The sequence below is a fragment of the Diadema setosum genome, chromosome 14, assembly GCF_964275005.1.
Source record: "Diadema setosum chromosome 14, eeDiaSeto1, whole genome shotgun sequence".
Lineage (NCBI taxonomy): Eukaryota > Metazoa > Echinodermata > Echinoidea > Diadematoida > Diadematidae > Diadema > Diadema setosum.
The window spans coordinates 26,249,549-26,273,883 of record NC_092698.1 but is presented as its reverse complement, the minus strand read 5'-3'; the positions used below and the strand labels follow the sequence as shown (position 1 = coordinate 26,273,883).

At 40.5% G+C, this 24,335-nt stretch overlaps 1 protein-coding gene across 1 annotated transcript in view; it reads right to left on the bottom strand.

Annotated features, from left to right (window-relative positions):
- Positions 1-24,335, bottom strand: part of LOC140238253 (CLIP-associating protein 1-like) — a 121,671-nt gene that overhangs the window by 79,655 nt on the left and 17,681 nt on the right. The window contains exons 4-6 of the mRNA XM_072318188.1: positions 24,209-24,284; positions 23,624-23,721; positions 22,852-22,922 (exon numbers count right to left, since the gene is read on the bottom strand). Coding sequence (XP_072174289.1) covers positions 22,852-22,922; positions 23,624-23,721; positions 24,209-24,284 — 245 coding nt within the window. The remainder of the gene's footprint in view (positions 1-22,851; positions 22,923-23,623; positions 23,722-24,208; positions 24,285-24,335) is intronic.

Genomic DNA, 24,335 nt, shown 5'->3' with positions numbered 1-24,335 from the left:
CATCCATCACGAAGGGTACATTAGACTCATCCCCTGGTGATCCCTAGGACCACCATCAATTTTTGGTCCGTCATCATCACTACCACCATGAGAAGGGGCAAGCAAGAAATTTCAAGAAAAGACCTCGTAAACACATTTTTTTTTTTCAGGTTTGTTCATTCAATTTTCTATTGGCATCAGTTATAAGTCATTGTTTACATACCATTATGTAATACCTTTTTGGTGATGTGATGATCACATCTAATATGAGGTCTTTGTTTTGTTTCTTATAGGTTTTTACATGTTCTGTTGTTGGTTTGTCATTCTAAATTTTATATATGAATCTTAATAAGTAACTTATATGTAGCTTTTATCTAATTATGTTGCACTGTTTTTTTCTTTCTTTGTTCTTTTCTTTCTGAGGCTTCCATTTATTGCATGATTATCAAGGGCTAGCATATTACAAGGCTCATTGCTCTTCCCTGCTGATCCCCTTATACATAAAATTATAATTTTTCTCTTTGCTCTTTGTTGTCACTTTTCTCACCTTCATCAAATCCATGTATATTGCTATACTTTTGCATTTCTATTTCAATTACTGGTATATCGTTTTCACAGTACCAACTGTCTCTTGTATAAAATTTACAATGACTGGACATAAACTTGAATTGAATATTCAAGAACATATCTTGGAATTTCTTTTCATTCTTCCATGTCAGCTTCATTTGACCATCAAACTTTATTAATCATTATTTCCTAGCTCTCAGTATCTCATTCTTGTACCCTAACCGTCCTTCCAGAAGGGCTGACTCAGTGATAGGCATGATGAATTCCCACGCTTCAGCCACACGAACTGGCGCTCTGCATCTAACGGCTTTGCCCAATCAAAAGAAATGAGGCTGGAGGCTGGAGGGAACAGTACCCATTCAGACAACCATTACACCTCGCCGCTGCTACACATCAATTCATCTCCTACACCAATAACAACACACAAGGTCGCTGGATATTGCCTCATCAGCTGTGACTGCACTTTTTTCCATCATAAATCAAAAGTGTTTACCACTTTCCTCCCAGGATTCATAATCTATCCTATTAAGTGAAGATTAGCTCCGAATATGATCTTGCATAAATTGTGTTTTATCTATCATTTTTTAAAGCCCTACATTATCTGCATTCTAGCATTCAGTCTGCTAAGCTAAGATTTGTCAAATTCATATCCTGGTTTTTCTAGAGAACACTACCGCCTCGTACATCAAAATTATCCATCTGATGATAAATCTCATGAAATAAAAGGATATCTCAGTTTATCTGATTGTACTTTATTCTGGGTTGAATGGCATGCATTTTGGCAATGCAACCTTAAAGCGAACTTAAACCCAAAGAGCAATGTGGATTGAGTGAAAGCAGCAACATCAGCAGAACACATCAGTGAAAGTTTGAGGAAAATCTGACAATCGATGCAAAAGTTATGAATTTTTAAAGTTTTGGTGTTGGAACCGCTGGATGAGGAGACTACTAGAGGTTATGACGTATGAGTGGACAATAATATCAAGAAAATATAAAGGAAATTCAACAAAAATTCACTTTTGTAGCATTATGAAAGAGCACTTGACTAACCGCTTTCAGAAAGCAGGGGGAATATTGCTACCCTTTATGTCAGTATCAAGATGATGGAATTTGTAATTTTCATGAAAAATGAATTTTTGTGGAATTTTCTTTATATTTTCTTAATATTGTTGTCCACTCATACGTCATAACCTCTAGCAGTCTTCTCATCCAGCGGTTCCAATACCAAAACTTTAAAAATTCATAACTTTTGCATCGATTGTCCGATTTTCTTCAAGCTTTCACTGATGTGTTCTACTAATGTTACTGTTTTCACTCAATCCACATTGCTCTTTGGGTTTACTTTCCTTTTAATTCAAGTCTAACTAATACAATGTATTTTACATGAGAAAGTGCGATGCTATGAATGTAAATGTGCAAGAGAGGCATCATTCTTCATGATAAAATGTGAAGCCCTCATTATGATACTTGAACATATTAAAGCTCATTATGACTGAAGATGAGACTGACTGTATCTGGATTTATAGTGAAATTCTTTGCACTATTTAAAAGGAATCAATATTGAAAATTGCAGCTTTTCAACACAAAGCATAACTGCACAGCATCCAAGGCTTACAGTGGATGTGTTGCACAATTGTGAGACATCAACAAATTCCCTTAAAAAAAAAAATAATATAGGCAAAGGCAAATAGCCAACCAGCTGTATATGATCAGACCACATGCACGATCACCTTATAGACAAGAGAGGTATGACAAGAATTTCTAAACATTGAAACCAACACTAGATGACTTCCATAGGCATGTATGATTCCACACTGACAAAAAGAAAAAAAAGAAAAAAAAAAAAAAAGGTTTGCTATACCACTGAATAGTTTTGCTGGGTACCATGTTTAGTCTCTTCAGTGCCCTATTCCACCTTTTGATACCATTACCCAGACAACAATCCCGGTATCATTATCCAGGTGTACGTGCGTATATTCCCAGAAATGCCCAGTTCATATCTGTAACTTCACCAACAGAGTTTAGAGACCAAACACACACAAGAGATACCCTGCTGAAAGTAAGAACACATCCTTGATCACTAAATATTTCTCCTCGGTGAATATTTTTATACATGGGACAAAATTGTGGAACAGCACACACCCTCTCACCCATAAACCATTGTCACTACATACTTCTAACTTTGGTGAACCTTCGGTGCCTTCTTCCATAAGTAGAGGACAAGTACATGTTTGAAGTTCATTCATTGTGTTTACATTATCATGAATACACTATCATGAAACCTGGGATCGGCATTTGAATACATAAGCCCAATTATATCTGGGGCATGTTTGATATCTATCAACTGTGCCGTCCTTTCTACAGGCACTTGTAGCTCTGTGGAAGAGAGAATAAGATGACAATTTGTATTTGCTTTCTGCACACACCAAACCGCACCAAACCCAGAGCAAATACTGGGGCGGGACTTCATTGTTTGGAAACTTGCATAACCTGGAGTAATCTGTCAGAACTGTTCCAACATGCCATCCTTCATTATTATTATTTTTTTTTTTTACATTCTACCCCTTTTTACTCCTTCATAATGATATCAGTTCACAATAATGTCAGGCTATATAATGTTTCAACTAGAATGCAGAGGCATTTGTTTTTGACAGTCTAAAATGCAGAAGCCCCATTTGTTTTTGTTTTTTTCTTTCAAATCTGTAACCTCTTTGACAAAACAAAGAGAAGTATGCAGTCTTAAAACTACATTTATCACATAGACCACTTCAGATGATACAGCCGCATCATAATAACTCATGAAAATTTATAAATAGAATAGTCAGTTGTATGTCCTCACAACTGAGATACTACCCTTTACTTCCAGTAATTGTTGTCGCTTACAGATACACTGTAGTCAACACACCTTGATTATCTCATACAAAAATACATCTCTGACTTTACTCACGATATCTTGGGTTGAAGAGATACTGACGAGGAAGAGGGATTCCTGAAGCCCTGTGTGCCATGGCCGAAATTCAGACAGGTCGACAATCCGTGAGAATGTCGCAAAGACCGCCAGGTGGGAAGAGTAAATCACCAGTTTACTGGCATTCAAGTCACGACATGAATAGTTGAAGAAACTAGCAAAATTTACAAATCAATATCACAGTTCTCTTACTGTTCCTGTCTCAAAGATATTCCAACAACGACGTCATAACATACTTTGAAGTTCTCGCTCCCGCAATAAGTTAACAATTTTCGTGAATCTGACAGACCAAAGCGATGCTCTCACAAAGTGAGCGCAGAAACCAGAAATTCTGGCAATTCCTTCTGACAGTTGATCCCACAAGCACGAAATTTCACACCTCGTGCAGGGTCAACATGGTCAAAAAACACAATGGCGTGTAGAAATGCACCAGTGGGAGCTCTCTGTTTAGTCAAGCTGGAGTTGCTGTCACCTACACAACTCTGCTAACCTCTGCTGTGAAGAAGATACCACTATTTCCTCACTGGTATCACTTCCAAATATACCTCAATGCTATACACCTGCAAAATGCTGCAAGCGACGAAGTACAGACACTGGGGAGAGAAGATCGAGAAGGAGAGAGGGGAAGGGAGGGCAAGTCAGTTCCGTAGGACTGCTATGCTATTAATGCTGGCATCCCAGGAGACCAGTGATGCAAAAACGGGTTAAATTGAATTCACACGTGGTCGCCAAGCGGTCGTGTATCTATGCGCAACACACATCCACAATCCAACACACCAGTCTCTTATTATGTATCCATTTCAAAACGCAGGGAGCTCTTTCTCCAGAGGACAAATCCCAGCTCCAATTTTTTTTTTCTCAGAGGGGTAGAGAATTTGATAATGAAATTGCGCAAAATTGAAATCGACGAGGTATCATCATGAATGCGACATGCCTCCTCTAATCAAGGAGAGCGAGGCAGATAAAAGGTGAGACAATTCCAGAATATTTCACCGCAAATGACTTTCAGGCTTAGGGACAGAATCCAAAGTTCAATGATCACAGTGTATAATCCACTTCAGGCAATCAACAATTGTCAATTATCATTCCTTGCGTGAAATTTATAACCCCAGCAGTGCAAATACTTGTCATCTTAAGAGTCCGAGATTTACATGTGAGAATGGGTTCTCTGTTATTCTTTTCCTCGGTTCACTAAAGACTTCTAACTTTGAACTGGATGAAAAGGGGCTGTTTAATAAACAATGCAACGTCGCAGCGATGAAACTCACAGATTGCAGGCCCTGTCTTCATCGATCATATGCCGCTCTTTTCAGACTTCACTGCTTGATGGAAGAAGTTCTCCGCCTTCAAAGCTGTAATCCTTTAGCTTTCATAGATTGAAGGGGAAATGTTGAAAACTATCCTCTCTGCACTAGCATGTGACACATTTAGCGAAGTTGCGTTGCACGAATGCAAAAGAAAAAAAAATTGTGTGAAGAAGATGCATGAGAGCACACGTGCCCACTCCCAGCTTGGAAAATTGGAGTCGGGCGTTTTAGCACACCTCACAGAAGCAGCTGTGTCGGGAGGTGGTAGATAACTTTGGCATCACTCATCACAACAGCATCTTCTTTCCGCTCCTGACCTTTTGCACTGGCAGACTGACGAGGACAGTGGCGTGTGAGGGTGCGAAGCCCATTAGGGAGACTGGCGAAGCTACAAAACTTGAATGGATGGAATGAAGGCAGGCAAGCCGCTGCCATGAGACAGGCCAAGACACAGCAGCCAGGTCTATCTATAAAGCCTCGTATCCGTTAAAGAGCCGACTCCCACCACCTCAAGAGATTCCTCCGGAGTAGACAGTGAAGGACATACAAGTGGTGCTCTCCAGGTCAGCAAGGCGACATTGATTCAGGTGCAAATACGAGATAGGATGCACAAATACACAAAGAATCCTTTCCAACTGTGAGTTGAGAAGAGATGGGCACTATGCTTTTTCCTAGCGAAAAGGATTAAAAGCCAAATGGTCTAACAACAAGAAACTTGCAGACTAATATTCAATTTATACAAATCAGTCTTGCTAGAACATGCCTTGGGCAGTTAAAGGACTTGAGGGCACATATAGAGCATAAGGACAGACTGCAGCATCTCACATTTCAGACAGGAGGAGGAGAGTAACAGATGGCAAAAGCAAGACCGCCCAGCCCAAACAAATACTGTGAAATTTTTCCAGCGACAGTCGCGTCTCCTGCTGCGAAGATCCAAGGCCAAGAAAATATTCACAAAAATGTTCCCTGTTCTCACACAGAACCTAGTCTGCCCGTATCTCCCACATGAGGTACCCCCTCGTAGGTCGATATTTGAAGGCGACACACTGGAGATGATCGTACTTCTTCACAAATCCACAGAAGATGCAATATTACACGGCTGCCGCACTGCTCAAATTCCCACATATGTACGCATAGCAGAAGGAGGGCTGCCGAGAAAAAAAAAAGATTGCTTGTGATACAACAAAGATCAGTCACCTTTCCGTGTCCAATATCACTCCCTAATGCCAGCCCACAAGTTATCTACAGTTTCCGATGGCAGCTGGCTACAATTTGGCTTGGGGTAGTATTAGTGTGAGTGTGTGTATGTGTGTGTGTGTGTGTGTGTGTGTGAGAGCCCCAGTGTATGCTGTTGTTGTTGTTGTTATGAAACAAGGGGCGCCCCTTGCAGCAACCGGCTGCCTCGGTCTCGAGGAGGAGGCAAAAACAACCCTGCAGTCCCGGAATGGCAGAATCCCTGCCTCACAAGGACTGAGTCACGTACGGCCCCATCGATGCATTCAAGATGGAGGGAGACCGCGTGCCTGCCCAGTTCCTTCCTCTCTTGTTAATTGATCTCTGCTGACCATCTCTACAAGAGTGTCATCATTGGCTCACAGACTGGCAGAAAGTATTACTGAAGCATCTCTTGGTGAGGGGCAGCAGTCCAAACTTTGCACCTTCCACGCAAATCAGAAAATACGAACAAAACCCTCCTCCCCTCCCCCTCAAAAAAAAAAAAAAAAATCTGGATTTTTGCCAACACTCGCCAATCAAACCATACAGAGAAAACAGCTGAAATAAAATCAACACCAGTAAGAATTGTCCAACTAGGATCTCAAGTCGAGCTTTGAGTTAGCAAAGAATGATACAGCATAAGGGCACAGGAGCTGGCAGAGAAATTAGACGACAGGTTTATGGAAGTTGCTATAGAACAACTGTACCTGCACAATGTGTTCTACTGTTGGCACCATTGCAAAATATCAAATCTTTTTATTTTCATCATGTTCACAGGAAAAGCAAAACAACAAAACATACTGAATGTCTCCCACTGCATATACACACACCTACATGAACCAGTAATTATGTATACGACCAGGATACGACAGTGTGCCTACAAAGTGCATTGCACTGATTCAATTTAGATGGAACATTGCTGAACAGTGTCATTTCACAATTAACAAGCATCATGGAATGGTGGTGCAGGGTATTACGCTCTCAGTCTCATCAATTTGCAAAGGGAGAATCCTGTGCAGCTATCTTACCCCTGCCCAACCTTTAATTTGTCCCTTCTGTGACATCATGCTCTGGAATCCGAGGCACTGACTGCACAGCAATGGTAATTTACGAGGTTCTGCAGCTGATTGGGCAGTGGTAAAACAACCAATCAGGGTCAGCGTATGTCAGATTAATAATACAGCAGCAAATGCACTTCATGAACATGTAATAATTACAAATCTCTTCAATGACACAGGGCGCGACGTTTTGGAAACTTTCCTGGTTTTAACTGACTAAAAGATAACAAACAGAGCACTAACCATTCTATTTCGTTTATATCAGTACTTTCATGAAAGAATAAACAATAAATAATATATTGAACTGATGAAAATTCACTTAAATTAGATGCATTTTTTTTTTACTGTGATGTCAATACACTTATCTTTCTATCCATCTATTAATTTACATTCCTTCTCCAGTACATGCAGCTGATTTCATTCCCTCCTTCAAATGACTGATTCATATCTGAATAACACAGGCCAAGGGCAGTAAAATGCTATTCATTTAACACAGTAGCTCATCCAAGCCGTGTTTAGCAGGGGCAAAGAAGGGATTTGTATGCCCTTGCATGTGCTGAGGTATCAAGATAGTGGATTCCTCCATCCGACAGATGCTAAGACACTCTGCGATTGGCCTTGAAGGTTCTCTGCTTTGGTAATAGACTCGTTGGCAAAATGTCAGCTGTGATACTGAGCACTGACGAAATTTAGTTTCACGAGACTAAAGCAAAAGATAAGACATAACTGCATTGAAGAGAGGCAGTCTCAATCGATCCTCCTAGACGTCTAACAGTCTTGAGTCATGCAGTTTGTAGAGGATTTAGGTGTTAAATAACATCCCAGAAGTCTTGTAAAATTGAGATTTTGGAAGAAAAAAACAAAAGAGGTCAGAACCCAGTGAAGAATTAACCTCAGTATTCGGGTCACCAGCTGGTAGGTAGCAGCGGTTGACTATCTACTTGGACTAGTACATAAAATATGCAGATGTGCAAGTAGTCTTCAGAATGACACTTCCTTGACTACTTTTAAAAATCTTGAGTCGATTCATTGAAAACATTATATTTTCTGAAGGAAAAACAGTGCTATGGCCACTTCTCATTTCTCACCACTGTATCTCCTCCCTTCCCCATTATGAAAAGAAACCCAACAAACGAAACAAACTTTGGCAACCTAAACTGACAGCAAATTACATAACTTCCTATATTCCATGTTCAGGGGATGTTCACTCTAAATAAAAGAACTGATACACAGGAGATCAGAACAAATTAACCCGTTGAGGACGAGTCCTAAGTATACTCGGGAAAGTGTCTATGGGAAATGCATATTGTAGCAAAATCAAACCGTCCTCAACGGGTTAACCACAAAGTCAGGGGAAAGAAAAACTGTTCTGCAGACAGTCTGCCATCAAAGACACAAGCCAAGGTGAGTGTCACTGCTCAAATCCAAATTGATGAGTGACACAAGGAGGAACATAATAATTCTATTCAATATTTGTGCAACAAAATGGCTGGGCATTCTTTTTTTCTCTTTATGTTAGGGTTGGGTTTTTTTTTTTCTGAAGTGTTACTTAATCTGCAGAATCTTGGTATAAAGATTAATATCCCATGTCGCAGTTACCTTGAGACAAGGAAATATTTATTTTTACGAGTCCCATTTTATTTTATTATCAATTTTACGATGCATGTGTGTGTGTGTGTGTGTGTGTGTGTGCTGTGTGTGTGTGTTGTGTGTGTGTGTGTATCATATGCCTACATTGAGGGGAATAGCCAGAGAAAGGAAGAAGAAAGGGACAGACGAAGAAACACATTAACAGACAGGGAGACAAACAGAGATAGAGACAAACAAAGAAAGAGACAGACAGAACAAGAGTAGATTTCTCACGTCAGGCTTTAGGCTAATCAGAGAGGAAACGCTCTGCTGAATGCTTTGAAATCGCCCTTTTCCTGTCTGTTTGGCAAAATGAAGAGACGGCTACATCACCATGGAAACTGTAATGTCGCTCAAAGTCTCCAAATTCACACTCTTTTATTGGGTGCCCTTCTAGACTGTACATTATCACTGTAAGAGATGCTTAATTTGTGAAGAAAGTGCCATCTCCAGCAGCTTTTGTTGGAGAAAAAACATTTCAAGCAAGTCATTTTGATCTTACAGTGCAGAATGCAAGATACAGGTGTATGCGAGAGCATTTTTGAAGTAACCAGGTGATGCATTTGGGGTACTTCCTGGTCTTAAGGCAATAGACCCTTTACCACTATAAGAGTTTTCTGGCAATGTCTACCTGTACTCAACAAAGAAGGGTAGCGGTAATTTCACATTGCATGGGTTTCGACAAAGTGACTGTGAATTTAATGGGAGACTAGGAGTTGGGTAGGATGATACAGGAATGATATGAACCAGACAAAGAAACACAGACACATTTTTCACACATATGCACCCCTCCCCCCCCCCCTACAAACACACACACTCATGGGAGGGGGGAGGGGGAGTGGATCTGTGAGTGATATCATGGGGGCTAGCCATGGGGAAGTCAGTGGCTAAATAGTTAAGTACTTCAGTGATAGGATCACTGATAATTATCACACCCTCCAAAAAAATGAACTACTCTTCACAACTGAAGTTTCTACAAATATCTCAAATAATCAATTACCACGTTGACAATGATGGATGATCTTTCCAATATTACTCTTTCCTGACAAAGCCTGACTTAAACAGTCGTTGTCACGCTTTAGGCAACGGAAGTCATAATTTGAAGCAAATCGCTTCCGACCAGTGAATAATCGTGACGTAAAAGTGAAAGGGGGGAAGAGAGAGTAGGGTGTGCTACAAAAAGGTCAGCCATTGTTGACTGCGGACAGGTGTACGAGCCAAAAGGTGACATCTGTCCAGCGCTGGACAGATGGACAAGAACGAGTGACATCAAGTGGGCACTTCTGCTTCCAGTTCACACAAATGTCACGAGGGAATCCCTAGACATATGGTCTCGTCCAATAAATCCTAAATACCGTCAGAAATTATCACATGGCAATGTAAACCTTTGGCAGGGCTCCACACTAACTTTTTTTTTTGTGGCCCGATGGGGCCACCAAAATCATCAATTTCAAATTTTTGGTGGCCCGAGAGAAAAATTTGGTGGCCCGAATAAAACAAAACAATAAAAACATTAAAAGTCCTGTTTTTTTTTAATGAGTCATCACTCACTGCATGATGCATTTCCGGCAAAAAAAGTTACGAATTTATTGACATAGGCCCCTACTTTTCAAAAAATTTTGAGGGCCCGAGGCGGGCCACCAAATTTGAACTTTTTTGAAATTTGGTGGCCCGACTTTCATTTTTGGTGGCCCCGGGCCACCGGGCCACCGTTAGTGTCGAGCCCTGCCTTTGGTAATGCCACACAACATCTGAGAGAAACTCATCAATACATTTTCATAATAACTATTTAATGTGAATGTGTGGACAGGAAGAATATTCATGAACACACCAAAAACTTGACAGAGACTCCAAGCTGCAGCAGTTCTACAACATCAAAAGAGAATCCTCTTTCAAACAGAAAATATGCAAAGTTTAATAATCTGACATTCAAATGTTTCTCTTGAACCCAACAATGATATTAATCCTGCAGAAATCTCTGTGAATATGACTGTTACCCCACTGAGGATGAGTCCCGAGTATACTTGGGGAAGCGTCTATGGGAAATGCGTGTTGGAGCAAAATCAGCCCATCCTCATAGGGTTGAATAAAGGCACAGCTCTGAGGATATTTCTGTACTTTCGAAAATCTACTTCATCGCATTAAATGTTGTATGCCTTATACTTGCATATCTACATAGTGTATGTATTACGCCATACAAGAGAATTTGAACTCCTGCCATAAATCATAGTTCCTTGTAGCAAACTATGGCAACTCATGATAAACATTATAGGCCTATACATTAATCACTACAACTGATTGACGGTTTTCCTGAAAATGAATGACATGAGAAATACATAAATACACTGTACGTATATAATAGGGTGACTAAAAATGGGCAAACAACCCTAAAACATGAAGAACATTTACGTGTCACCTTCATGCATTTCTCACTGCCAAACTGTTTTAACCCTACAACATCAGTATGTTCTGATGCCAAATGTAATCAGTCTAAAGGTAGACATTTAGGGAATTTGTTACGGGGCCAGTCATGACTCCCCACACTCAGGCTGTCACAAAAAGTTGAAAGCATCACTAGAGTCATTGCTTGCCTTTTGAAGCTTCCCCATACGCCCCCCCCCCCCAAAAAAAAAGGGGGAGAAAAAACTCCCTTGAATATTGGCTCTTTACATTTGAACCCATCTAGTAATTTGACAAATTGCCCACTTATGAATTCTCTGCATGTAGCGGGGGTAAAGTTTGCAGAACCGCTACATTCAATCATTCCAAGCAATGCAAACAATCTTGCCACCCAGTGCCCCCATATTTCTCACAATGCAGACACACATGTTGTGACAGTCGTGCAAGAGCAGACACTGTGCCACTCTTTTGGACAATTACAGTATCATCCTTCTTCCATCCCCCCCCCCCAAAAAAAAAAACCCTTCTGGCGTCTAAATTGACACTTCAGTAAAAAAGGGGCAAACTTCTATTGTCATCAACTTGTTGAGTCTGAAATGGTGACATGTGATCTATAATGGGCACAGAAAGGAGAGGTGAATGTTGCCATCTGTACAGACATTCGAATAATACTATCAATAATAACTGCTGCCTTTACACACATGTGCATTAAATGATATATTCACATCGCTTTTTTCTATCATGGCCATATATTACAGCACTTGCTCTATTTTTAGACTGCAGATGCTGCATTCACCAAAACTGTGTAACATTCTATTCGACAGTGACATAATATTCGATTTGAGGCAAATCACATTGTGGTAGAAAAGATGGAAAATCACTATCACTATCACGCTAATTCAAACTTTACCCCCAAAATGTATTTTCAACAGATACTTTTTTTGACACAGAAAAATAAATCATGCAATATTGTATGAACATGTAGTTGTCAGCTCTGTGTTTGTTTACCAACATTGAAAACCATTAATACACAAATGAATAAAACATGATATGAATGAGCTTCAGGAAAGCAAGACACTGTTGCTAGAGTAATTTCTCAACAGGCTGTACTCAAAGAGGAAACTCTTTCTGAATAAAGGCAGTTCAACGAGGGTGACAACTTAGTGAAAATTCAAGCAAAATAAAACAAGCAGGCAGAGTGTTGTGACCCTGCGAATGTCATGTCAGGGAGTGAGCTATTACAGGTGTTCAGTGGTGTGTCTAAAATTAGAATGTCATGGTCACATTTCTCCATGATTCTCCATACCTATGCCAACCATGAAATGTCTCTTTATTTCAACTTTTCCCCAAAGAAACCTGTCATCGCCCTGCCGGAGTTATATACTTACAGCTGTGCAGACCACAGCATAGCATAGTACATAGCATAGTATAATATAGCATACAATGTACTTATAGTTTTATAGTATAGTACAATTGTAGAGCATACAATTTATAGTATAGTAAAGTATAGTATAGTATGGTATAGTATAGTATAATAAAATAGAGTAAAGCTTAGTACAGTATGATATACAAATATTCACTGCTTCGAGGGACATGGTTAAAATTATCTGCCCTGAGGTGATTTCTCAACAGTGCTATGCCTCGAGATGTAAATCACTTGAGGGCATATAGTTTTAACCATGACCTAAAAGAAACCAGTTCGTATTTGTTTAAAATACCTCATGCCACTTAATTTCATATGCTGAATTACGGCACTGAAATGAAGTTGCTGAGCTACTGGTCAGAGAAAACAGAATTACATGAAGTAAATTCAGAATCACACAAAAGTTCACACAGACCAACAATGTGCAAATTCAGATTCACTTTATACGGCCATCTTCAAAACCGCTAGCTGACTACTGGGCAGTATAGCAGAAACTATTTACTGCACCTTGGCCAATCAGAATCGAGGACTCATCAAATGAGGTAAATAATATAGTATAGAATAGCATAGTACGGTATAGACTAGTACTGTATAGTATGCATAGTATTGTGCAGTTTAGTACAGTATACTGTATACGCTATATATTTTGCGGGGGGTTTATTTTCGCGAATTTCGCGAGTCGGGAGCTATTCGCAAAATTAACAACACGCGAAAATATTACCTTCCAAAATGAATCCGTTGCCTTGATGATACGAACATTTCAGTACTAGTATACCAGGTCACGGCTAACCGAACAGACCGTATACTGGCTAAGCTTGTTTACGTACATATAGCACGTCCACGTCTACTTACGAATACTGTAGAGAGCCAATCCAATTATCGCAAGGGGACCACTCGTCAGAAATGTAGCGCGATGGACTTAATAACCATGTCAAAAATTTTGGAAAGTTTTTTTTCATGCAGTGTATAACTAGTATCATTCTTATTTGGTAGTAAGTTGAAAATTCACACTTTCTTTGCCACTTCATATTTTCTCTGGTCCCCCAATCGCGAATTTAACCACTCGCGAAAATGTGTGACAGCGGCAATTCGCGAAAATTTATGTATGCGAAAATTATAGCGTATACAGTAATATAGTATAGTATAGCATAGCATAGCATAGCATAGTATACAAATATACCAGGCCTGAGAGGTTCTGGTTGAAACTATGTGCATGAGGTGACTTCAGTAGTACTATTTTCTGAGGGGCGCAGCCCCAAAGAAAATAGTACTACTGAAGTCACCGAAGGCACATGGTTTAGCCAGAACCTCGAAAAATGGCCTGGTATATTTGCTTTATATCTCTCCCAATGAATTTTAAGAGTAACAGCAGAGTAAGGTGAGTGGTTTACTGATCTAAAGTCATCTTTCTTTTTTTTCATGCACAAAATTACAACGTGAAAGTGTATGTATTTGAAAGTGTAAAGTATATGCATCGACTGTACGATGCCCTTTATCTCTCGAAGCATAGACGTCGCGTTTGGTGGAAAACCGGATTGTGACGTGATGTCTCATGCAGGTTACGCACTTGTGACAAGAGTGGTGCGCACGAGCTTAGCAAGTATCTCCATGGCAGCGTGGTATAGTTTTTGTACTACTTCCCGAGGGAGGATAGTAAGATGCGAACGGGACAAGGATTTGTATGGCAGAAATATGTTTTGTCGTTTTCAGTGCTCTCGACCAATCAGAGGACAAGAAGTAATTTGTGAGGGGTATAATAAAGTATGGTACAGTACAGCATAGTATGGTTCAGTATAGTATAGTATAGTAGAGTATAGTTTAGTTTAGATTAGTGATAGTACTAGTTTAGTCTATTGTTGTGATGTGTTTGTCGTATCAAAAAGTACATGCCATACATAGCCTGTGGCCCCTCTTCCACACTCTCATGCCTGTATAAAACGATACAATGTGTAACAAAGAATCACAAAATAGCAGTAGATTGAAAATATACATGGATAGAAGGGAATTATCACTGGAAATAACTGAGATTGCAATAAGAACTAACTATTGTATACAGATGTGCATGTGCTATACCAATGATAATTTAAGCAAGAAAGCGACTCATTGTTGATCTATTCAAGCAGTCCTGGAGAAATAGCCCTTGGTTGTTGTTGTTGTTGGGTTTTTTTTTTTTTTTGTTTCTTGCCTTTTAACTTGTGGGAGAAGGTTGTTCCACAGTTTGGCTCTGTAAGACCTGAGAATTCATGAATGCATAGAGATTATTTTCTCAATGCATTTAAGTAGAAGGTTTGAATTCCTACAATGTATTTCTTATCAAATAGTCTGATGCTAAATTTGAAGTTTTCTTATTCACCAGCAAAACAACTTTATGCCTTCCATCATTCTCCACAGTGGCAAGAGACACAAAATTTTCAATGAGATGTGTTGGATGTCTGCTTCAAGCAATGTATTTAACAGTCAAAAGCAATCTGATTTGTGCAGCTTTTTGGGATTTCTTCCTCGACGTTTGTTCTGAACAATATAAGATCATGTGACATAAATATGGTGTCCTTTTCAATGTCATCATTTGAAGCACAAGCAAAGCAGATATCAAGGCCACGATGCTCCCACACACCTACATGTATGTAACATAACAGTCTCCTGAGTCTTAACTATGCAGTCAAGAGAAATCCCAAGTTGGGTCATTCTGAGCATATACTGTATACTACATAGTAAGTCATTGTAGTTAGGTAACCAAACTACTGTCCTCTACTCTTCTTCTGTAACCCTTTGTTTGTTTGTTTTCTTCTCCAATAATTTAACAGCTCAGTTTGGACACTGTCTTCCAAAGTAGTTACACTGCTGAGGAAAGAGAGAGAGAAAAAAAAAGCAAGAGTGTGTTGAGATTTGATTTGTAAGATCACATCCTGCACATTAAAAAGGTGAATAAATTATGTTCGTTAATGAATAATTTCCTCAATAATCCCTGCAACCTAAAGAGATGTATTCAATCCAAAAAAAAAAAAAATGTGATCGGGAGTTGACGCACAGACAAAGAAAGTCAAAGTCACACAATCTGGCAGCTTTCTATTTCAAGGGGAGTAAAATGGCGCTTCCGGCCCGTGGGGAGTGAGGGAATGTGACAGTCAGCTGGGCGAGGATTATGGGGAAAAGGAAACATTTCATTCTTTTAATCTGGCCAAGTTTCTAAATTGACGTCAAGTTGTGCCAAATATGTAAAAGGTGGGTTCAAATATAGACTCGGGGGAGAGGAAGCTTCCCACAATGAACGACCTGAGGAGAACCACACACGGCAACTCGTAGTACAGCAATGTGTACTCGAGTCAGCTGAGCTAGACTTCCTCTGCAGACTTGGAACAGGTAATTGTGACATCCTCCGCGCTCAGTCTAACGTATTCTGTTCACTAATGCATCCCCACGCACGATAACACGTGCGATAACAGCCACTGCCGTCGCCAGAAATGAATGCCGGCATTCCACTCTAACGTGCCACACTGGTTTGTACATTTCAGTTTGGGGCATCATGGAATGCCCACATTCTGCATGTAGCTCTAATCGTGATCCCTCATTGTGTAAAGGCAACAAAATAAAAGGAATGCTGTTCTTCATGCTCACATAAAACTGAGAAGATATCTTCGAGATTTCTATTTCACGACACAATGATGTGCAAGTCGGCATGTCTAAAAGATTACAGATTTTTCTCTCAGAACTACGAAAAGCAGTATTGCAAGACATTTGTGAAAAACATGAAGAGTCATGCAAGACACCAAGAAGAATCCAAGAGCAGATAATTCACATCCTTTGCATTCACTGAAATATAATGCATGTGACAGGCCGCAGTCAGTCTTGACATACGGTATGCTACCGGTCATTTTCAGAATAATAATGGCACATAGGAAAGGAATGCAAGACATTTCACATACCTCTCTTCTTTATGTAAAGATTTCTCTGTTTGTGTTGCTCTTGTTTCTTCTGGAGCTGTTCCTTTGCAGGCTTCTCTGGCTTCTCTGGCTTTTCTTCCTTCTTGGCAAGAGGAGGAGGGACAGGCGGAGGAGAGGCGCTCCTCTCCCTCCTCTGTTTTGGTGGAGGGACGGGCGGAGGATGACTCGGGTGTTTTGGCGACGGGGGTGGGGTGCCCTTCTCCCTGGCCGGAGGGGGTGGGGGAGGTGAGGACGGCGGCTGTACCCGAGGGCGCGGAGGCGGCGGTGGGGGGGTCTTCTTGGGTCGCTTGGTCTGCTCCTCGTCGAATCCCGAGTCGGGGCTGTCCTGGTCTCGCTCTTTGCCGTGCTTCATGCTCTTCTTCTTGGAAGGCAGGGGTCCCTTTAGCAGACACTTGACGATGAGCGAGATGTCTTTTTCAAACGGCTTGAATCCCTCCTTGCCATCCTTGTTCTCTTTGGGCCCCGAATCTTTACCAGAAGCCATCCTCTGAACAAGCTAAAAAGTTTCTTTGTGTGTAACTTGTTTGTATACAAAAATAATCAGTACCACTGTTCACACAATATTTGCCCTGCAAGTCCTCCCGTTGAGTACACACTATGACTGAATGCGGTAAAAAAAAAAATCATGCAAGCAATTGCTCCACGTCGCTGAATGATGACAGTGAAGTAGGAACGTGAGCCAACCTCCTTGTACAGCTGGCACTCTCTCTCATCCAGACTTGACAGCTTTGAAGACAACACACCAGTGATATGCACTGATACTCCCCGACCTCACGACTCAGTCATTGTGACAGGGGCATACACATACAACAGTCATAACAGCTATTACACAGCACTACGCGAGCACTCAGAGTAACCGCATTGAGAGAATTTGAGATAGAAAGTAGCAGGCGTCATACGACGGACTAAAATACAACAAACAAGGTCAATTGAGAGCAACTTTTTTTTTCCCCCAATCACACTCTGGAACAGAGCGCTAAGCCTCGGCACCCAATCAAACTAATCCAACAACCGTGGGCTTGAATCGGAAATGCGAGAGGCCCGAACCCATACGTACGGAAATCGCTACGTGTCCCCAGCTGGTACGAGCGTTCGATCCAACTTTTCGGCAGGCACTGCTTGCTTCCCAGTGACAGCAAAAATACATACATTCACATCAATGCCCCCTCGGTGCTGTATTTTTGGTCGACTCTCATTGAGCCAGGGTGCGTGTGGGTGAATCAGTTGCTTCTTCCTTTCAGGCCGCTCTGCCGATTTCAGCCAGACTTCCGTTTGACAAATTACCATGTCCAGGAAGTGATCCCCCCTCCTGGCACCTCCTGCCCCCCTTCGCGGCTATGCTTCTCCGTGATTCGTCAGCTCATTTGTATCTAGCAACGATCCCTCAGCCCAAGTTCTGTCCATCCACGCCTGCCAAATGCTTGCAACTTTACACGCTTTAAGTACTGCAAGATTCTCACTATGCATGTACCGCTGCTTTAAAACTGTGGCACACAACGACGGTGTTGTGAGCACCCCAGCATTCTCACATCACGCACACTCTGTCGTATTTTCCATTCTGCCCGTCAAATCTGCTCGATCTTTCCAATAAAAGGTGAGTGGTTTGCATGGTTGCCAGGTGCGGAATGTTGCCCCTTCTGTTCTTAAAGGTTCGGTCTCCTTATTTGAATGTAACATGCACGATATCAACAATCAAAATTTGACGGCAGTCATGCAGATGATGACTTGCCATTGGGGACATGCATGACTGTAGTAATAATGGCACTGAACCCGCATGTGTTTGCTTCAGACACACATTTACCCATACCCGTCAAGATCAGCTACTGTTTCTATATCTTGGTCTTTCACCTTCTCATTCATGTCCATATATGCCAGAATTTCTAAATGGTGAAATCATGTTTCCGCATAAAGAATATCAACTTATACTTCTTCTAATTCGGTACTCGACAGGATCCATCACTCTGAATGTAGCGTTAAGGGGGCCAGTGAGTGTCCCGTGCAACTGATGCCCTATGGGTACAATTCTCTGGGACATCTTGATAATGTCCATTTTATAAGCACACATCCCCTTCTTTTTTTTTTTTCCTTCAACAGTTTCTCTTAGTGATTTTGGAGACCTTACTAATCTACCTCAGTATACTAAACTAATACTAATACTATACTCATTGATGTGGTAAGCCTATTACTATCTACGCTATCTGCACGAATGTGCACCGTATACTGTCTCAATAGCTCTTACCAAAGAATTCTGATTCAAAAATTATTTCACAGCAGACTTGGAGGAGACTAGTACAGGAAAGTGTAGTCTTGACTGTAAGACTGTCAACATGATAAGCTGAATCTCTGTGCAAGTTGCTGACTGTCTAAACCAATGGCTTCTCATTGTCGCCTCTCCTCCATATTCAATCAGTGTGTATACAATGTATGTGTGTTGCAGTAATCAAGTAATCTTTAGGGAGACTAGTCTCACAAATGCATGTATTCCTTCACGCAAAATGGTTGCTAGTGACTATCTCAATTTAGTCTCACAGATGAATGATGCAGACTCCCATAATTACACTAAAAATTGCTATAAACTGAATTGAAACGGGTCACTTAATACCACATAGAGATTAACATGTTATACCAACAAATATATTGGTACATCCGTCCAGGTTATATACTAACTCTTATTGTGTGAGTGTGTTTTTTTTTTAAGGCAAATTTACATAACACAATTAAAATAGATATCAATATTGATGACATCATGTAGACTTTGGCAAGCTGTCTTTTTTTTTTTTTTTTTTTGTTAAAACAATACTGCCCCACATGTTCTATGAAGATAGAATTAAAACAAACGCTTTCCAATGGTAAGCTAGCAAATTCCAACAAAAGTGGTACCTCTGACGTGAGTGAATGCATTCCAAAAATACATCATCTAAAAATACCCCTGTTCTCCCCTGTCCTTGAATGAACACATTGCACTACCACTGAACTCCAGTTTTGATCTGTGGCCTCTTCAAACAATTTACACAGAGCACTTCCTGTAATTTCCACACACTCTTTACAAGATTTGAAGGGTCATACATCTGTTAATTATGCAGACCTTTAACGAGCCCGGAATTGTCCCAAGGCAGGAAGAGATTACTTAGACAGTGTTATCACAAGGGATTGACATTACCATTACAAAGGCGAGAAGAGTCTGACATGTGAGTTTGACCAGCACCAAACTGTGGACAAGTTACAAGTAATGATGCCCACATGTATACCAACCTACTGACACTTTTCAGTCACTCCCATACAGCTGTCTTGCTGTGCAGCCTTCTGTGTCGCATTCTCCTCATTTCTACCGGTATAATCTTCAATTTGGGGCTTTTCACGCCACAAAGGATATGTGCCAAGCTTCACTGAATACCCTTGCTGGAATTGACATTGACAGATATGTAAATTTCTCACATTTCTTTACAGTTTCTCACAATAGTCAAAGCATCTCATGGTCACCTCTAATACTGACTTAATTTGGACTGGTCCAGGGAACACTTAGGCTGGGGTCCACGATGGCAGTGTGTATAATCCAAATATCAGCTATTCAAAGAATTTAATTTCTGTAGTACATGTACATTTCTATTATCATTTCAAAACAATGGAAGAAAGAAGTAAAAAAAAAAATCACTGATCCTACAATGTATTTGATTGTTTGGGTTTGTTTCAAAGACTGAAACCTTGTCCACTGAGAAAAAAAAAAATCTTCTGAAGGACAGTAATGAAAGGAAAATCCCAAGAACACTCTCTCTCTCACTCACACACACACACACACACACACACACACACACACACACACATGCATGCACACACACTCAAAAAGGTGCCTGAATGCTTGTTGGTTTCACAAGGAGTAACAAGTCTCCCCTGACAATTGTCACCCTCTCCTGTGTCTGCAATTACTTTGGATCAGTGGTTAAAACTTGAGAAGAGGCTTTAGCATAAATCCCTTGAGAGGATTACAGGCCTGCCCTGGACCGGCAGAGGTAACTGTGAACAGCACAGATTTGATACGCTTTTGAGGTTCTTGAGAAAGGACACTGGTAGAAGGTTTTTACCCCCCTGTCTAGACTGTACTCAGTCTGAATGAGACGATGACGTGAAAAATTACTACTGTACGTCAAAGCAAGAAAAACAACAACAAAGAAGCAAAGAAAGAGAAGGGACAGTAAGCAGGGGACAGACAGGAGAAGTAGCTCCGCTGAGAGCAGAATGCATACATATTGTACTTGCCCAAGCCGAAAAATTGTCGTTTCATGATCTCACAAAAAGGGGTGCACACAAGCAAGACCTTTCTGGTTGGGAGCACAGTACAATTGTTCAAGGACAAAGCAAGGCATAAGAGCAACACAACACAACTTGGGGAGGGAAAGGGGGCACAGACCAGCATAGTGGTTAGTCGGGAACATTATACAACTAGAAAAGCACTCTCAGAGCGCAGACCTCCGCCAAGCAGCTACTTTCCACCGATAATTTTGCTCTTCCCAAAGAGATTTTTCTCCTCTCCACCACTTCGAAAGAGTTCTTTGGGCTCTTCAATAGAGATCAGTGATATCCACCCATAGGTATACCTGCTGAAAAATCGCCCGATTTCCCAATATAGAAACCTTTGATACGTCATAAACCCTCAGCTGCGTGGCGCGCCTTGCCCTAGCAGAAACTAGAGCGCGCACTAAAGTGCGAATTTGAAAACCTCAAAAATGCGCAGCTTGAACTCCCAAGTTCATTGACCCTACCTGTCAAAATATCAAAAATCCTTCTAGATTCCCCCAAAATTATTGGATCACTACCAAAATTCAATCATTTGTTACTTGTGTCATTCTCAACCTTTCCTGTAAGTTTCATCCAAATCCGTTAACTACTTTTTGAGTTATTTTGCACACGGACAAACAAACAAACCAACGGTAACGAAAACATAACCTCCTCCGTTAGCGGAGGTAACAAGGATTTCTATAATCACTGACTATACTTAGAAAATGAATTTACAAGGACGGTAGAACATTTCTCTGGTAAATATGTGGTGCACAGCATTATTGCACGCTACTAATGTGATTTGCAGTTCCCAAATCAGATACATGTACATACAACAAATACATGAAGGTTTTGTGTGCTTTTCACTGTTCAAAAAGTCATCTTTTCCAGTAATGAAATAAATGGAGGGGGGGGGGGGGGTAAAGTGGCCCTTCCGACATATGTCCTTGAGTCCATGAAGGACTCATACTGATGACTATAAATAAACATACACATCAAAGACCAATAACGTTGATCAATATGGCCCTCACTCTTCATTATTCATCATATATCTAACGTGCATTTCATTTTCAAGCTCTATCTTTAGGTGTCCTCTTATGTCTATTATGTGCTTGAAGCCATTCATGTTTACGTATCTTCTTGAACGTGTGCATATCGTTGTAAATGTGCATACATGTGTTTTTGTCATGTCAATGTCTTCTATTTGCAGTTTTATCTATTTGAGGTAACTTGTACTTCAAATCCCTCACACTTGATGATTTCTTAAGGACAGATTCAAGCTGCAGGTACAGCTTTGAAGGTGACTGTTTCTATTCAGAGCTCTCCATGAACCTGTCCCTCCTCTCAAATCCCTCCCCCCCCCCCTCCCCATTTATGTCTTTTCTGAACAGAAAGCTATGTTTTGCTTTGTTTTTCTATTTTTTTTTAGACAAAGTCCAGGGTACTCTGTCCACACTTTAAAGTACAGTCTTGTTACACAAACTATGTTTACTAGTGTAGATGGACTTAGCATAAAGGCAGGAATCCCCGCTGGGAATATTTGGCCAGAGACAACAATACAATGCTGCACAGATCTTCTACCTTTTTACAAATGCTTCAAAGTTTCCCTCTACAATTCGTCCCTGAGAAAATTTCAACACAGCTTCCTGTGCGCTTTTCCTGTTCTTCAACTTTTATCCCTCCTTGATCAATCTATCATCAGTTTTGATCCCTTTAGGGTGGGTTCATCCAGACTGCCCGTGATGAATCGTGCGCATCTAAAATCCAAAAATAATCCCTTACTCGGAAAGGATCTTTTTCTTTTAATGTTTCCCAGATTTATAAACTAATCTTACTCTTGCATGGTGCAAGTTCATCCCTTCATCTGCAGTAAGCAAATCATAGAATGTTCTTGCAACAGACAAATGAGAATTAATCTTGTGATTCCTGAAACAATCTCACCATGTCGTGCGCGTGTCACAAACTCTTTGTTTCATCGTAAGCATTTCTCTGACTCCCTGGAACTGTTCTGGCATATTCTACCAGTTTTTCGGCTCATGGCAGACTTCTGAATTGCTAACCGACAAGTTGCATGCCTTGCTGAAGCACTTACCTTGTTCCGGCTGTACAAGCATCTGCCCTGACCTCTTCACATCGTCAAACTTGGCGTAGATTATCGATAACCTGCAATGAGTGACGAAAAACAATGAATGCCTGAACATTAAAATTTTCTCCAGCCTGCATAGTTACATATACTAGAATAGGGAAGAAAAACAAAGAGGAAAGCATAGAAAGCATGCTGCAGGCTGTCACACGGTGTATTTCACTTGTGACATACTGATGATCATCCATAAACAGAAGTGCCATTTGTATACCTTATACAGCTATCTCAAATGATATCAGGTACTTGCTAAACAGACAATGTACCAACTTTTTAACCTGTTTAAGGACGGGCTGATTTTGCTACAACACGCATTTCCCATAGACACCTGCCCAAGTATACTCGGGACTCCTCCTCAACGGGTTAACAATTTGTCTGATACTCAAGGCTTTTGTTTCTCATTGTTTGCACAACCAATATGACCTGTGCCACCAGCTGTCTCAAGCTGAATAGCAGTACCACACTAAACAAAAATCTTCAATTTTACAAGTTATTTGTAATTCCCTAAAAGTGATAATTGGATAAAAAATCAGAAACCTTCTCCTGCATTTTTCATTTTTTTTTTTTTACAAACCTACATGTATCAATGGCAGACAATATTCAATGAGATTTATTAGGGAGGGAATGTGCACGGAAAGGTTTGCATGGGAGGTCTACACATTTCAGTTTACTGAAATGTCCTTCTCTCTCTCATATGTGACTCTGCCCCGCCCATCACACCGACCTTGACGATGGGATGCCTTTCTTGCCCAGGTCTATCCTGACTTTCTCTCCAACATGCCTGTAGATTTCAACCAGTGTGTTGATTGCTGTGTCTCGCACCTGTCAAAAAGACAACAACAAAATCAGATATACATATATGATGTTATTCAAAGCATACATAAGGGAAACTTTCAAACTACACATAAAGCATATAATTCATAACAATAAAACAGATGAGTAATAACACAAACAGTAGATTTCTGATAAGAATGTGAGTTTTAATTCATTATTAGACTGTTCATTTCTTGCCTTGTTGCTTGTGGAAGCTGACTACAACGTGAACAAAACGTGATTTTGTTTGACTAGGAAGTAGTCTCAAGTTCATGGCTAGAACATTTATAATTGGAAGAGATGTATTTTACACACATTATGTCTTAAAATGACAGTCTAGCTGTTCTTCTCTAACAAAGCATCACAGTGGAAAATGTTTTGATACATTTCTTTAAAGAAATATAATAAAGACAGTTCTAAGTGCAACATGTCTAGCAGGTCTGATAAGAGCAAGATGAACACTACGTACATTAAAATTTCACTGATGTAGACTTACTTGGCTATTGGGATCTCCTAGAAGCTTGCATATCGATGGAACTATTTTACTTAGTGTTAGCGATCCGGCACCAAACCTGTGAAATTAGAAGCCAAGAACAAAAGTTTGGAGAGATTTGACAATAAGT